The sequence below is a fragment of the Strongylocentrotus purpuratus genome, unplaced genomic scaffold (assembly GCF_000002235.5).
Source record: "Strongylocentrotus purpuratus isolate Spur 01 unplaced genomic scaffold, Spur_5.0 spur5_scaffold_5, whole genome shotgun sequence".
Lineage (NCBI taxonomy): Eukaryota > Metazoa > Echinodermata > Echinoidea > Camarodonta > Strongylocentrotidae > Strongylocentrotus > Strongylocentrotus purpuratus.
Window position 1 is genome coordinate 32,694,557 of NW_022145611.1, and position 17,437 is coordinate 32,711,993.

General features: G+C 36.7%; 1 protein-coding gene across 1 annotated transcript; it reads right to left on the reverse strand.

Annotated features, from left to right (window-relative positions):
* Nucleotides 1-951: 951 nt before the first annotated feature.
* Nucleotides 952-13,995, reverse strand: LOC582962 (cell division control protein 42 homolog). The gene is made up of 3 exons (XM_782890.5): nt 13,203-13,995; nt 10,694-10,752; nt 952-3,486 (listed from the first exon to the last, which is right to left on the reverse strand). The coding sequence occupies exons 1-3, from the start codon at nt 13,510-13,512 to the stop codon at nt 2,989-2,991; spliced, it is 867 nt and encodes a 288-aa protein (XP_787983.1). The 5' UTR covers nt 13,513-13,995; the 3' UTR covers nt 952-2,988.
* Between the last annotated feature and the right edge of the window lie 3,442 nt (nt 13,996-17,437).

Below are 17,437 nucleotides of genomic sequence, written 5' to 3' on the forward strand. Positions count from 1 at the left end.
GTTATTTTTGGAGTGGACTTGCCCTTTAATACATTTAGGGAAACATTGAATTACCTGTGCCATGCTTATTGTTCTTGTCATAACCTAGCCAATGTTTACTATAACTGTCACATATGTTGAGTGTCATACTGGAAATAGAGAGTTGGAACAAAGATTCTTTCATACATGTTTGTGATGGATTTTAATTGGAAACTTTATTTTGCATGATGACGCATTTTGTCCATCTCATTTTGGTTATTTCACATCCTTCTTGTTCCTTTCACCCCTCTATCTCTGCACATTTCTTTTTCTCATTCGCTCTCAATTGTCTTTTCTCCTTCTCCCCATCTATCTAGCTGTCTTCCTCACTCCTTCTGTCCTCTCCATATCACCCTTTCTCTCTTTTTCTTTCTCTCTGTCCAGCTTTCTTGTGAGCTCCCTATTCCCTACCACTCATTTTCTGCACCATTGCTAAAACCCAATCACATGTTAGTTGATAGAATACTGGTAAGCTCTTACTGGCACCCTGGTTTGGTTAAAACTTGCACTCATTGCCATGCCCACTACATACAAATGGATCCAAGTATCATAGCATTGTATGTTTGACAATGCAATACTCCAGCTAGGCATCTGTATACCTTTTCCCAAAGAGGCACAAGCATTTGTATCAAACAAATGAAATAATAGCCCATATTTGCCAAGAGGGAATGACTACACTAGACAAACAAGGACTGTTCCCCAATGGATCCCATCTATCAATCTTTGTAATCTTCACTTCTTTCTTTTCAATTGTTCTTCCAAAAGAGATTGCCTGTATCACTTCAAAAGAAAGCGTCCCCCAAAAGAAAGAAAAAAGTGCTCATCCCAGGCCTGAAAGGAAATGGTAGGCGAAGAAGAATAGAGAGATGGCTCACACAAAGAATATAAGTGTATACCTTGTAAACATCAAGTACAGACATGTGGAGACAGAGATGCAATAAATCCAATTCAGTTTTATTTGATAGTCAATAAAAACGCTCTTAGCAGAACAATGATGCCAACATAAAGCTTTCACGTCCTGCCAAACCTAAAGAAGTATACATACATGTAAATGCCAGTTTCAGTAATTTCCTATTGTGCACATTTACGTTACACCATTACTCACAGTCATCCGATCAAACAAACTTGAGCTCAAAATATTCTCATTACAGTTTTACAGGAAATGTATTTTGAAAGAGAGAGACGGATGGTATATACTAAGTTTACTGATATATCTTTTTTTCTCTCTCCTGATTGCTGATATAGAAGTTCAGTTTTTTATTGGCTGGGTGGTCTACAAAGTATTATAAAGGGAGGCTAAGGAAAAAGATTTCAAGCTTCCCTTATTTTTGTTGTTGAAATACCAACAATCCGAACAATATCCTATCCAGGTAGGGGGGTCCTATTGTCTACCCTCTCCAAGAGAAAGAAAGGACTGTTGCGTAACCTTGTTTGCTGGCTGGAGTAATAGTGGACGGATGAACAATGAGCTCATCACCGGTATCTGACCTAGGACTACCTATTGAAGGGATTGCCTGGAGAGCTTCTTTTGTGCTTCATCTGTCTTGAAGATTGGGAATCATATAGAAGTGAAGGGAGTAAGACAGCAGGGACGATGAGGGGTGTATAATGTGAGCTCAATAAAAACACATAAGAACTAAAAAAAAATGCACATATTCATCTTCTGCTCATCCATCAGCAGCTAAACTGTACTCAGAAAACCCTTTCACATCTTAAAGATACCATCATATACACTGTACATGAAGGTTTCTCCTTTAGTGAACATTCCTGTAGATGGTTGGAAGTTCTATTATCGATAGATGATAAGATGATTAACTTCACAGTATTGGAAGATGCATTGACATTATTTAATGGAAAGGTTACAGCAATTGCCAAAACAGGCTTACAAATAACATACTATTTAATTTGGGTGTTATAATTACTTGAAGGTTGGCTTTGCTGATTATTGGGCTGTCAAAAGCCTGTAAGTGTAACACTTTGAAGTGAGTGCATTATTTCGATAAGAAAGTTGAACGATAATTCTGATTTAAAATACTTCTTTTTGGAAATGACATACTGGTAAAACTTCTCTCTCCACTAGGAATGACATACATGACATGTATCAATGACAATATCAATGTTCTTTTAATTCCATTGAAATTTGAAAAACAGTAACTTCTTCAACAAATCTGTGTTGAAAATTGTTTTGAAAGTGGGATGATTTATGCAAACATGTGGTCATAAAGATATATAATTTCAAATAATCTCTTAAATATGTACAACAGGAGCATGAAACATTTTATCTCAATTAAAATACAAAGAAACTAGGAATTCTGATATTTTGCAACATACATTTAGACATACTGCCATACTTGAATTTGATGGAAAACAATTACGCCAACTATTTGTAGCGACAATAGTAGTGAGAGCATGGTGGTCTAGTTTTATATGTCATGAATGTCAAAAATCAATCTTCAAGAGTAACTTTCAAATAAAACTAGATCATGAGTAATTATTTCAGTACAAATGATAGTGATAAATAATGTTGTGTACTTGCCTCAAAATGGTATACTGACACAAAGAAATAAAATAGTACTCTTTTGAATATCTTTTCTTAGCAGTCTCACAGGTTTTCCAGATCATACTGACATTGAGAAAGAGTCTGATTCATCAGGTACCTTTAAACAGTCAGCAGTCATATGAACAGCTTTAACAAAAGTTAGGACAAACCAAGCAATTTTTAAGCAAACAACTATTTCGCTACATTTCTTTTTCACCTTTTCTTTAGTGCTTTAGATATTGCAACATCAATAAAACAAAAATGTCTGAGAAACGGCCGCGTATTCATCTGCACATGTTTATGTTAACAAAATATATTAATATCAAACATTCACGTCGACAATTGCAGAATGAGTTACGGCTTTGGCATGTTCTTTGACTGTTAGAAACAGTCTCAAATGTTCCATAGAGAAAGGACACACACAATGAGTTTTATGTTGGGATACAGCATAGCTTTTTCCAGAGTGCTCCTTTCTTTTTAGGTTTCGTGTCCTGCGCTCTCTTCGGTGGCGGTGGTATCTTCTCTTTCCGACTCAATCTCCGTCTCAGGCTTTTTGACGATTTAGGTGGTTTCGTGTACTCAAGTCCAGTTAATATTACTGCATCAAACACTTCCTTGAGATTGTGCTGTGTAAGTGCAGAGCATTCAATGTAGCCTACGGCATTGATACGACTTGCTCGCATAGATGCCTCCTCTTCACAGATAGGACGTTCCTCATGTTTTGAAAGGTCTATGAGAACGTTAACATCTGTCCGGAGATCACACTGTGTACCGATCAGGAGGATGGGAGTCTTGGGATTGTGACGTCTGATCTCTGGGAGCCATTTCTCTAAGACGTTATGGAATGAGGTGGGTGAAACGACGCTGAAACACAGGAGGAAGACGTCTGTTTGAGGGTAGCACAAGGGCCTCAGAGAATCAAAGTCATCCTGAAATGATACAGAAACAGAAAACAGTTTCATTAGTACCTTTGAATACAGGGATAACACTGTTCAAAAAATTAATAAGACCAACAAGTTCAACAACAAATAAATATTTGGAAGACTTTTTTTTTTTATTGCGTATATGTATTGGGCCTCCATGTTTTTAGTTCATTTGGTTCAGTGTAACATGTTTTTAATTGCTTGCCTTTTTTTTCTATGTGATAGACAAATAATGTATTTTCCCCTGAAAATCCAAATGCTGATATTTTATTCATATAGAAGATAAAAATATGATAATTCTGTTGTATAATTCTGCATATCATGTGTCTCAACTCAAATATGTTATGCAGACACAATTTTGTCTGCATGGGGTGTCATAACATGTACAGTATGTATCTGGGCTCATACAGGTCATAAACATGTCTAGCCCACCAACAGCGTGTGGCATTTTAAGGACTACAAACTGATTGAAACGTCTCAAAACTTCTCCTGTAACCCTGCTGAATCCTGCATCTCCTAACATGTGCTTGGAATTGATTGTGACAGCTAGGCTTGCCAGATGCATTGCAGTCACATGCCCATAGATATCATACAGGGGCTGAACTAGATGGGATGTAGACTAGACTACAAAACATGTACTGGTATCTAGTATATATGCACATATTTCCCACAACCTTTGTTAAAGTGGACTGCATTTTATAGCCTTGACTAAAAATTACCTTTGAAGTATTAGAAAAGAGTCCTGGCTCCCCCCCCCCCCCCCCCCCCCCCCGTTTCATAAAACTTGTTATCAAATTACTATGACAAATTTGCTCTTAACAAATCAAATGCCATGATTTCCAGTAGCTTATAACAGTTACTGGAATTTGTTATTGAAATTCAGTTTTATGAAACCTGTAGGCCCCTGGTCTACAAACTGCAATGTACATGTATGTACATTTAGGAAGAAGTGAATTTGCCCCAAAACTTTGAAGAAGAGTCAATAGCCATGGATAGGATCAATGCTCTCTGATGCTACATTCAAATGCCCAAGGACATATCAACTATATTCCTTCAATAGATGTAATCAGACTACAGTCACTACATCAATAAGCCAGGTCGCAAAATTGATTTTGATCAATACCCTGTGACGACGCATGTATTGTGTAAATGAAATATATTCTACCCCTGTGACATCCCCTCAATGATAATAACAAGTCGCACAAATGTGCTACCCTGACTTCTTTGAAGCTGATGGATTATACAGTTTTATTGACGGTAATTACATGTGCATCTGTCATGTAAAACCAACACTTGCATTATATTGGAATTTTTGTAATCACCATTATGTATGTGTTTGGAATTAAGTAAGATATTCCTTAGTGACCGTACCATTTCAACTCCTTCACATACTTTTATGTGTAGGTCATTCATCTTTTAAAGCAACCATGCTGGAATCATAACAAGACAAAATACTGCCTACAGGACTACAGGTAGATTTTAAGAATTAAGGCGAACTACAATTTCTGATAAGGAAAAAAGGAGTAGGGCAAACCAAAACAACATACACATTACTGTACTTCAATAGTATTGATAAAAACTTTGCATGCTGCAGTACAACTCAGTCAACAGATTTACAAGTACAGTTACATGTACAGTAGCATGTTGTTTTTGCTTTTCCCTCTCAAGTTCTAAGCTTCTTCAGACCATTGTGTCACCTTAATTATTTTTCCAAATAAATTGCTTCAAAATCCTATAAAAAGGCCCTTTCACTTCGACCATGTCATTGAAAAATACAGCAGAAAAGAGAAGATTTGAGGACCCTATCAGGTTTATAGGAACATAAAATGGAATTAGTCAGAAGTGGTAATCTAAGGACTAGGACTACCCTTGTGTAACAAACTAATCAACAGGGGTAAGCTAATTCCTTAAAATAGATTAGATGGATTAGGATTACAAATGAATAGAGTAATCTGTTTTTCTGGAAGGATTTGGAAAGTTGAAAACAGGATATTTTATGAGAGGATTGTGACCACAGAGAACACCATGCAGAGTGGAAGTTTTTGTAGAAGAGAGGGTATTAAACAGCAGGGGCAGAGAAGGTCATTGATGGATTGGAGGGGTACATTGTGTACCTCATTCTGTTAGAAGACCATTGTCTGTATCATCCTATTGTCTACCAATCCATTAGTTACCCTCTTTTCAAAGATCAAAGGCCCTTTGACAAGATGGTTAACCATTAACAGCATAGTGCATGAGACTGACCATTATATTGCTCAATTTGAAGTGTTTTATGAAGTATGTTGGCATGGACTTAGTAAATAACTGCTGACAGATATCTCACTTGCTCTTTGTGGTTGCAGGAAGCAATAGACACCTTTGATTGTAGATTAAGTAACAGGGAAATACATTTCAATTGAAATTAGATAATCTAGTGCCAATTCCCTGGAGATAATTTATTTAAGTTACATTCGTATTGGCAATTTGGCATCCATCCCTTTACCCGGATTTAAGTCTAGAATTAATCTTTCTGTTTAGGAGAAAGTTACAATTTCTCATTACAATGAAGAATAAATAGCAACTTTCTGAGAAACTACCCGTAATTAAAATTGCAGAGGAAAAAAACATGCGCAGCTAAAATTGTATATGCCTACTGTAGCCAACTATTTTGATTGCTTGCATTCTTTCACATATACATGTAGGCCTACTCATTTTCCAAACCTGTATGACACAACCGTTCATGTCAACATCAATTTGTGGGGTCGTTGTGAATCACTTTGATTCCATCAGCCACTAACACCATAACGCCCATGCAATTTCACAGCTAAACCAATCTGGTGCATGGTTATAGCGTCACTACTAATATTAGGGTATCAGGTATACAGAGGAGGGCAATGATAGAGATGCTTTCATATCACACCTTTTCATTTCCTTGACACACAATACCTGGCGCCTACATCTAAATTCCTTTTTATTTTTTAAAGAGACTTAAAATATAGGCCTCTATAGTCTATACAGTTGTATGTTGAGAACAAGGTATAGACCACTAACATACACATGTACATGTCACAAACTTGAGAGGAACTATAAAATTGCTGATAAATTTTGGACCAACATCCACTGGTTCTACATGTAGGTACATACAAGTACACTTTGAACAGGGCTACGAATAAGGGGGGAAGTAATAATTGGCTTCAAACTGACTATTCAAACAAGCTTTTTATTTGACTACATAATGAAACGTATAGAAGAACCAATGGATTCTGAACAATTCTCAACAGCAATTTGCCAAAATATGACACACAAAGGTTGTTGAGTTTACACAGTCTCAGCTTGTAATGTTTACCTATTTTTTGCGTAGGTGTAGTTCAATAAATGTCGATTTTCAGAGGCCAAAGTACATTGCTATACAAGTGCATGTACATGCAATGTAATACAATGCAAGACTTGTCACTGCATGCATCATGATTGAAATCATGTGAAATAAAACTGGTATGGTATTTCAATTTTTATAATTCCTAGCTCTCTTGAAATAAAATAGTAAAATGTTCTTATCTTCAGTCTATGGCTGTTGCTTATTGCCTGTTTACTGCATATATTTTCATTCATCATGATTCAAGCAAACAGGTATATTATTCCATGTCAGAAAATGATTGGCATTTTACACAAGAGATAATTTAGATACACATAAAAACTGCAAGCCAATATGTGTAGGAATAACATCTGGTTTTTAGCCAATTAGCCTGGAGACCCAATCATATTGGAGCCCCACAGAACAGAAAAAGTCACTAATCAAAAGGTAACTAGACCTAAAGATAGGGGGAAAAAAGCATCCCTTTCAGTGGTATGGTATATTCATTATTGTTTGTTTTTTCCTTCCCTTTCTTTCTTTCTTTCTCTACATACAATAAATTTGCCAATAACTTCCGCTCAGAAATACAGTGTGCATTGTCTGTTGAACCGTGAGTCAAGGTCATAGTCTCTGTGTTCTATATTTCATACTCTGTACCATTCTCTATGAACAATGGCTTGGAAAGGGCATCTTCTGCAAGACTGCAACCTGGCTCGCAAATATTTGTTTTCATTTTACACAGTGGAGTGCAGGAGTGCTATTCATCACCATCCTAGCTGCTCTGTACGTACAGTAAGATGGGTAAATGATGCAAACCACAAAATTGCCTCCTAAACCACAGAACAGGAACCAATATCATTGGTGATAAGTGCTCTCCTATTGTATTGCTGAACCCTACTTAACCCTATATGATTGTGTTCATTATCAATATCATGTCAATAACTTATGAAGTACATGTATGCTAATAAGATAAAATGAACTACCCTGTTACATTTTTATTCTTTATGGCACAATAGTTTATAAGGAGAAAAAAACTGTTTTAAATTGGTATACCATCCTCCCATTTTTATGTTTGGATTATATCATTAGTTATTGTTTTCTACCATACCGAGTGCAGTTTCAGTGCATCCTAAAGTTATGAAACCAGAGTGTGAACTGTAATAGGAACCTTGGTCATTCCAGACATGGTCATGGTGCCTTCCACAGTATCACAGCAGGGCCAGAGCACTGGGCAACTGTGGTGTACGATGTCAGGGTTCATTCACTGCTTCTGTCTGAATACAATGAACTCTACCCCTTGGAGGGCTAGGGGGCTGACATGTACACCCCTTGAATTTGTTCAAGGGATATTGCCATTGTGCAGAATAAAAAGCCCTCTCCAGGGAGGTATGTACTATGTTAGGTATATTGAGTTTGCATCTCATTAACTATAAATAATCATGGTCATAAATAGAGGGAGGGGAATATGTTGAATGATGAATGGGGCTGGGAAGTTTGGTGAATGGATTAGTTGAGTCTTAAATAAACACTGTGAAGTTTTAGAAAGGGAATGGAATTCCTTCCCCAGGAATGCTTGGGAATAATTTTAAGATAATGTTCCCTCTTTCCTGTCTACCAACACTACAATATTAAGCCAGGGCTCAAAATCTTGTTTTGGATCCATGAGCAAAATGTTAAATTGTGGTATTGTAGCCCACTAAACTGCTCAGTATGTTCTGTTTGTGCATGTCCTATACATCTGTGGTTTTAAACCTTCCTAGTATACTGCAAAGTTTTCAAAGAGTTCAATTGATGACTTTTTCATAAAACCGCATCAAAATGAAATGATTGGATTTACCCACGGGCAATAAGAATTTATCAAAAAATATTTACGTCACAGCTAATCTTTTCCACAAATCTTTTATAGTGGTAAAGTGTGGCCTCCAGGCTATAAATTCTCCCCATACTTCTGCAGAGATCATTCACTACCAATGCACGCAAGATATGAGATTCCGGAATAATCATTCATGAAAATCCAGGAATTATCCATGGAAGGCAAATAGCTACAGTTGTAGGGGCCTAAGACATACATTGTACATACTACTAGTGCAATGGCTTGGGTCTGAAACAAACATGTACAGTTTGTTACTATAGATGATGTACCCAAACATTCTACAGAACACTGAATGACATGCCTGCAATTTGTACCAGTCATTTTGAGCAGTCTATTTTTGCATAGTGTAGTGTTACATGTGTATAGAAGCACATGCTAAAATGCAAAATGATTTTGCTGGGTGTGACTGTGAACACTGGTATCATGGAGCTTATTTGCTGAATTACAAGTTACTCAGTGAGTACCAGTGTTTAACCAGAAAGAAAACTATCAGCAGATCAACAAAACCATAGTTTGGTGTCAAACAAATTTTTTATTACCGTTTCTATTGAAATAATTGAAGTGTAGACGATAACACTTGGGAGGTCACAAAAGAGGCCCAATGAATGGTTTATGAAAATATTGTTTCAACAAGGGTTTCATGAAAGGATGCAGACAAATGGAAATGTAAAGTCTACAGGTAACTTGAACCTGAAAGAAACATCAGATATCAGTTTGTACAATATAGGCCTGCATGTACATGTACATGTACAATGTTTGTTATGACTGTTGTTTCCCCTTTCCAAACATATTTCTTTCAAAAGCGTGGGAGGTTTAAAGTGAGCACCTTCATTGTACAACAGTCTGTACGTGATAGAGAACATTCCTATCACATAATGAAACATGACACTTCCTAGTCCAAGGATTTCAAACACCACCCTTTCCACAAAAACAGGAACCCTACAGTCAAAACATTTCACAAGCTTTTGAATGATTGGGCAAACATTTCGCCTCCATTCCGACACCCGGTATTTCACCTGGGTTTTGGAGCACAATGCATGTGAGATATTATTCCAATCGCGTTACTTGAATCGTGCCGTGCCCGATTCTTCACGCTTACAAACTCAGCTGCATGGGCTGAGACCAACAAAAACTTGTCTAAACATGGGCGGTATAGAGTTTTGCACACAGCAGGGTATTGAAGCCATGGCGCCATGATCTGATTAGACTACCACTGTTGGGTCTATTTATTTGGCTAAACTTGAACACTACACATTCAGTCACTCAAAACAAAATTCAGAAATAATTGTTATACAGGGCCTTCAAATTTGTTCTTTGTTCACATGTTAGTCTTGTACTTGTATTTGCTGACTGTGCTGACACTTTATAGGAGACCTACACTGTACATAATTTTGTCATATCAAACTTAGATGGTTGGCAATAGAGGCTATTTAGGCTATATTGATGTAGGGACAAGTTTGTTTTGTTATATTATGTTTTAGTAATAGAGCACTTTATTCTTACAGAAACAGAGATTAGAAGACCTAAAACTTAACTTCACTTATATGTACTCCTTGCTGTTCCTTCCAATTTTCAAAAACTGTCCATATGTGATGTACATGTAATTGTGCAATGCAAAACGTGTTATCTTTAATACAGTTGACTAGGTCCCGACTTGTCGATGATTCATTAAAGTAAATATACCCTCAACTGTGCATGAATATATCGACCGTAGTGTCTCCACACAATAAGATAATTACATGTACGTGTGTACTGTTCGCCCAACAATGTACAGTAAGTTCTCCAAATGGTGAATTAAGTACTATGGACTATTGGACTATGGTATAGGAGACAGTGGATTATGCTTAAATAAATTGCTTTCTAATACTGTATGTAATGATAACTATTTAGAGTTTAAAATTTTAAGTTTTTGTTATAAAACTTTGGAATTTGTACATACATGTACATGTATCAAGGGTTTTATTATTACATAAATTAAATACAATGTGGAATCTTAGTAATTATCTTACCTGCCCGGCAGTGTCGCATATTTGAAGCTTGATCGGTTTTTCATCAACTCTTATGACAACTGAAATAGAAAAAGAAAGAGGAATATTAAATCATTTTAATGTACATGTACAAGTGGCATTTTGATTAACTTATTAATACTAATTGAGGGGATTAACAGATAACAATAAAAGAAAAAGAGGATTAAACTTTTTGTTAGTGCTTATCCAGTTCATTGCCCTCTTTGCCCTACTGAAGTGAAGGGGCACATGCTTTAACGCACATAGACTCACTGTGTTAGCCAACAAAACATAACCGGAAGGGTTTAGAGTCATTCTGTACAGTCACATTGTATCATGGTGAAAAGCCTGATAGTAACAAAAGAAACCCAAAGGAGAGTCCTTTTTTCTCTCTCTCCCATCCCTATTCCTGGGAATACAATGACGCAATTTAAGCATCTTAGTGTGCTCGTCAATAGAAGAGTGAATCATGCCCTGCCTTGAAAGGCTACAAGTTGTTCCCAATCTGAATGGCCACAAAGCATGCACACAAAAACCATGTATTGATGAATGGTGATGCATAACACTAGGTAAACCTTCAATGCTTCTTCTAGTATGGGTGGGGTGATGTATTATAAGAAAAATCATATTATTCCCTTCAAAAAAATACAAGATTATCATGGATAATCTTATTCTCTTCAGATGTCATAAATCAGGATCGAAAAAAGGCATGTGCCAACGCAAACTTCTGTACATACGGTAAATCACATCCTGATCTTTATCCTCGGTTTTCACTTTTTTTGTGGAGGTTGGGGTTGTTCTGGTATGAGTGAATCTGAAATTCTACATTTTCAAAGTTTAAAGCTAAACTTTAGTACTGGTAATGCGATTGCATTGTGAAAGAAAAGGTGTGAAAGGATCAGAAACAGTTGATCATGTAGCATGTAAGTATTGGTGTGCACTGCAAGGTTCTGGAGTCATCAAAATCATAATAAATTTGACCGAGTCTTGGTAAAGTAACAAACACTCACATAGAAAGCTATATATGGGACAACACACATCGTGTCGGGGATGGTACTACCTTGGTTTCCTTGTCTTTCTATGCTCATTACTCAGCCAGTATACATTTTCTTCCAAAATTGTTTGGCACATGTCATTTATTTGTAATCTTGAACATTCAGTGTAAGTTTCGTTTGATTCTGTGAGAATTAATTTTTTTTTTTTACCAGTACTGGGGGGTGTTTCACAAAGATTCTAAGTAGAACTTAACTCTAAGTTGGACTTAAAAATTATGGAAAGCCATTAGCATCTTTGAAAATATTTGGTAAAAATATTTTTGAAAGGCATAAAATGTTTATTCAAATCATTCATATTTTCTATCATTAAGGAGATTTCATATTCTTGTTGTGGAATTTATAAAATGTCTAAAATACTTGAATTTCTGCTTTTGAGTATATTTCATTTTAAGGCTCCAATGGCTGTCCATAATTTTTAAGTCAAACTTAGTGTTAAGTTCTACTTAGGATCTTTGTGAAACACCCCCCTGGAGTTTATCTTTAAGTACACTACTAAAGCAAGCTGAAAACATTTAATGTTAATAGACACCTGTCTATGCATATTGGACGCATTAACTTCATTTATGAAGATCTTCCGCAGTTTCACAGTGATTTTTTTTTTGTACATTTCCTCCACAGACATCAACAGTCATTGTCACCAAATTGAGGAGAGTAGCACCATTACACAATAGTAACTAACCACCAGGATGCTCATACAATTAGTTTAGACAATACGAACACCCATCCTTGCAGCGTCCTGTAGCATCCCCCATCACCAAAAGAGGATTTAGACAAATCAATAATAGGCACAAAGGATATGTTCGATTGTTTAGTCTGGATGCCATCTGCCTGTACTGCTGATCTTTATTGTTCTATTGTACGGTCATGGGGGTAAGTGTTGCCACACGTAATTTAATATGCTTCCTTGGTTACGACGAGTTTGATGGAGAACCACATATTGCAAACATGACAGATCAAAGTTTGGGTCTTTAAATGTACATGTACATTGTGTGGTTAACATGGCCATTGATTATGAAATGTCGGTTAACGTGCAAAAACTCTAAGTGATGAGAAGTAACTTATCATAATAACAATAATAATAAAACGAAATTTTCACTGTACATTTGTATGAAAATATATGAACAAGAAATATACAACATGGAAGAAAGATCTTCCTAACTTTGTGCTCAATCAAATCAAAAATGAAATAAAAAATTTAAAATAATGTCTGACAATAAAATTAAAATTCAACTAAATTAACAGACAAATATACTGTGGCATGAACAGATTTTGAAAGAAAACCATAACTAAGTATCAGAATCAGATATTCCATACAACTCCCTCCATTAAACAACAATACCGATATTAATAAATATACACAAATACACGTTCCCATAAAGATCCAACTGAGTTATGTACGATAATAATATTTTTTGATAAGTTTAAAGTTTTACTTGAAGAAATGGATGTCAAATTACCTGAGTAATTATCAAATGCTGTTGGAACATACTGCACTGGATACCCATTTGTTGTGTAGCTAACGACGAGACTTGTCTTTCCAACTGCCCCATCCCCAACTAGAACACATTTTAGTTTGGTATCACAATGAATAAGATCTTCATCCGAATCGGCCCGCAGCACAAAACTACTCGGTGTGCTCGGTGGGTGAGTAGCCGAAGCTCTGGGTTGGACGTTCGGTGGCATTGCGGCACCTTCCCCGTTCTGTCCTACTTGGTCGTGAAAAGAGCCAACGTCCCGATATTCCTTTGAAAAACCAGCTAGCACCATCGAGACTTCGACATGTGGAGTGAGTAGTGTCCTCTTTGTAATCCAAACATAAATGAAAACAATTATAACGTTTTAATAATAAAACGTCATCAGTTTGGTAGAACTGTAGAGTCTAGGCCTATGTTGTAGTTGTGGAAGTTGGACTAGTCTTATGGTCTGGAGAGTGGAGTTGAAGTTTGGTGGAGTCCCGTCTCGACCTCACTGAAGTTTGATGCTTGTTATGTATTAGGCTAAAATCTTGCTTAGCTAGTTAGCTTCTTTAGTATTGAAATATTCCATGAAATATCCAAACAAACTTTTAAAATGCAGGTCTGTTCTAAACTGGCATCGGTGGTGGTAGACTGAAATGGACGTGCGTGTTTTTCCTCAGAAGGACGTTTCCCAAATGGTTGTCTGTACGCTTTCGAACTATACCATCGCGATATAAAACTGCGCGTCAGTGATCAGCTGGTATACGGTACGCATGCATGTAATGCGAATGTACGAACTTAGCTTCTGCGCCGCCTCGGCATCTTCGTCGTACATGGCACGCACCCCACAGACATTATTGTGACGTAGCGTCGATTTCTCGCGTTGCGATTGGTCAATTTTTAGCTTGTTCCCATAACAGAAGTGTGGCAAACTTGGAGTTTGGGAGGTACCACAAGCCGCGGCTAAATCAAAGAGACTTGTGGAAAGAGCGAGTGACGTAGGTCTATGTACAAGTTAGTGTTATCTTCAAGCAGGAAAGGCTGTAAGTGTGACGGTAAATTACATTTTTTATTTTACATGGAAACAAATAATGATAAGGATGCCTATCGATAAAGAGAGGTGCTGACGTGTATAAACAATCACGCAGAACATTAGGTAAATCTCAAGCAAAGTTACTTTTTGGTGAGGCTACAGATCTCACTGTTATTCCCACCTCCCTTCACAAAGTATTAGAAAAAAGAGGTTTCTTCAACACTCACACAATTCAAATTTAATTCCCGGGCCCAAGAGAATATTTCGACTGATACCGATTTAGTATCATTGGGGGATCCAAAAACACATGAGGTTGAATGTGCCCCCCCCCCGCCCCCTTTGGCAAAACCATATCCGCCTACTTCTGGCATAAAGGGGGAGGGGCATGCACAAACCATTGCATGTACCCCCCCCCCCCCCCCGTAGGTTGTTGTCATTGGTGGGGGGCGTGAGCTTGCTTGCCTACCTGCTTATCAGAAATATACTGACTTGTGTCCCCCTGCTGAAACTGTGATACACCCCCCCCCCCCCTTTCTCCCCTCGGCCAGAGAATCGTGGATTTTTAAAGTGTCAGAACCTTCACCTGCATGGTGTAGCCTACTTTTCTACCCCAAACAACGAATCCGATACGACATAACTGTATAAATAAACCTCACCGATTGGGGGCGTTATAAAGGAAAAGGAAATCGGCATGCTGAGTGTCGATGCCGTGAAGTTTATAGAAAGAAATTGAATAATTTCTCTAATTTCCCTTTCATTGCTATAAAACCACACATTATTTGTGTTTAACATCATATATCATTATTGTACCTCTGTTAACCAACGAACAAGAAAATTCCCACGATGCTGAATATTTCATGTTATAATAATTCAAGTTTACAATCAATGATTCATGAAGAAAAAAAATACACATACTCACAATTTTCACATGTCTGTTTGATCCTTCTTGAGTACTTTTAAGGGATTTTAGTAGTATTTTTCGAAAAGGGGGGGGGGGGCTTGGTGCCCTCATTTTAGAAGGATGCATTGGACCTTAGAAGTCAGGAAAATTAAAAGATGTCACGCGGGAGAGTTCGTGAAAAAGTTGAGTAGACAATCAGACAGCCCTAACCCATGTATAATAAGATCAATGCACCCCCCCCCCATCCTTGACTGGAACCACACTGAAACACCACTGCTGTTAAGAAACTATATCTGACTGAACAGCCATTAGATTCAAGAGAGTTAATATACATTTGTGAAATATACCTACATAAGGATTACAGGCTTTCGTGTATTGGACACGTTTCGCTAAGATATATATATATCATTGTTATGGAAGATGATTTTGAAAGCACCTCGGGCAAGAAAAAATATCGATTGGTGTCCCTTAAAGCCGTCTTCAAGATAAAAATTTACTTTTCATCAAGTTTTTTTTTTTTATAATCGGAGGTAAGATGAGGATGATTGATGGGCGCTATGATTAAAAATCATTATAATTTGTTTTCCTTCCACGGAGTTCTTTATTTTCAAATCAAATTCCATCATAAGTATATCCATGAATATTATTGTATACACATAATTCAAGAAATAATTTAATATAATGGCTTAACAAAGATAAAAATCATCACGACCGAAAACTTTGTGGCAGATAAAACAAAAAATTTATGACAAAATTAGTATTTTAGATATATAAAATAATACCAAACATAAAATAAATGACCATGTTCGTGTTGGCACATTTCCAACACTCTCAAAAAAAATTCTGAAGTGAAATTAAAAATTAAGAATTATTACTGAGTTCATACAAAATAATATTAAACAAATAATAAGTTCAGATCAGTGATAATTTATGACAAGGTGATCGGGAAGGATATTACTACCTATTGTGTAGTGTATTACGATACAGAAAACTGCTTTATGTTATCGATATTTACAGAGTAACAAAAGTATCAATGTGCATCCACTGCAATGACTTGATGCGGCTTATTACCGAGAAAGAAATAAAATTGACAAGCAATCGGAGACGCAAAAAATAGAAAACTGAATAGGATATCTCATTTAATATTAACATGGCTCCGCTCTTCCTATAGACTGACTTGTGATTTCATCAATCCCTTTGAGGGTCATCTACAGTAGACGACAGCCTTACAATCCGTTTAGTATATAGAGCAGCTTAGTTCACAAGCACATAATCCCCAGAACCAAATTGACACAAATCCTAAAACCACACAAAAGAATAAGATGATGTTAAGATGATAATCATGAGAGAATGTCGAAATTCATCTTTCCTGACATGCACCGCACCTTGAACATTCTGCAATCCGCCAAGGGGGCATTAGTGGATTTCGAGGCATAAACCGTTCATGGCATCTTTTGAAACCCCATTGGCTAACTGTATACAACATCAAAAGAATGACCCCTTAAATTATTATGTAATATTTCGGAATGGTGCCCCCACTACCCCCATGTACACAGTATCCGCCCTGCAACGATAAGAAACAGGAAGGGTACATTTTGGAGTGTTTGGAGTGGGCTTCCGTTGCTGATTTGAACAAACACTTGAGGTTACATTGAATGCATACCAGTGGCGCCACTAAATCATGATAGAACCTCATAGATAACATTCATGGCTTAACAAAATAAATCCGCTTTATATTATAATGATAGATGGCTATGTTACTTTAATTAGCATTGTGAAAAGATTTTACTGTCTTATTATATTGTTATAGTTTTACACAATGACAAATATGTAATGGGAGTCTAAGATTTTAACTCTATTGCTCCAAAAAGATAAGTAGTCCAAACGAAGAATCCCAAAGGCTACATAGCTTTAATGTGTCAGAGGGAACGTAACTGTTATCCGTTTGAGGACCGAACGCTTTTTACTCAGTTTATTCAACAATGATTATACATGACTGTAGCACAAAGTATGTACAAACTGTTTACTTGAAATAAGAGAAGTAGAGTCAATAAAATGTAGGGACAAAATATCAAAGACATCAAAACGAACATTTAAAGATAAATCTGTTCACGATCCGTGTGCACATTTCAAATAAATTTTGTTTTTCTCTTTTAATATGCTTTTCTGACAGCTATAACGTACCCTTTAAAATAAAATCGATAATGAGCACCCTTATACTTTAGGCGTTTTACTAATGTACACAAGTATAGCGAAGCATGCTTTGTTACCATGTACGATGCTAAATTTAGCTTGATCTTG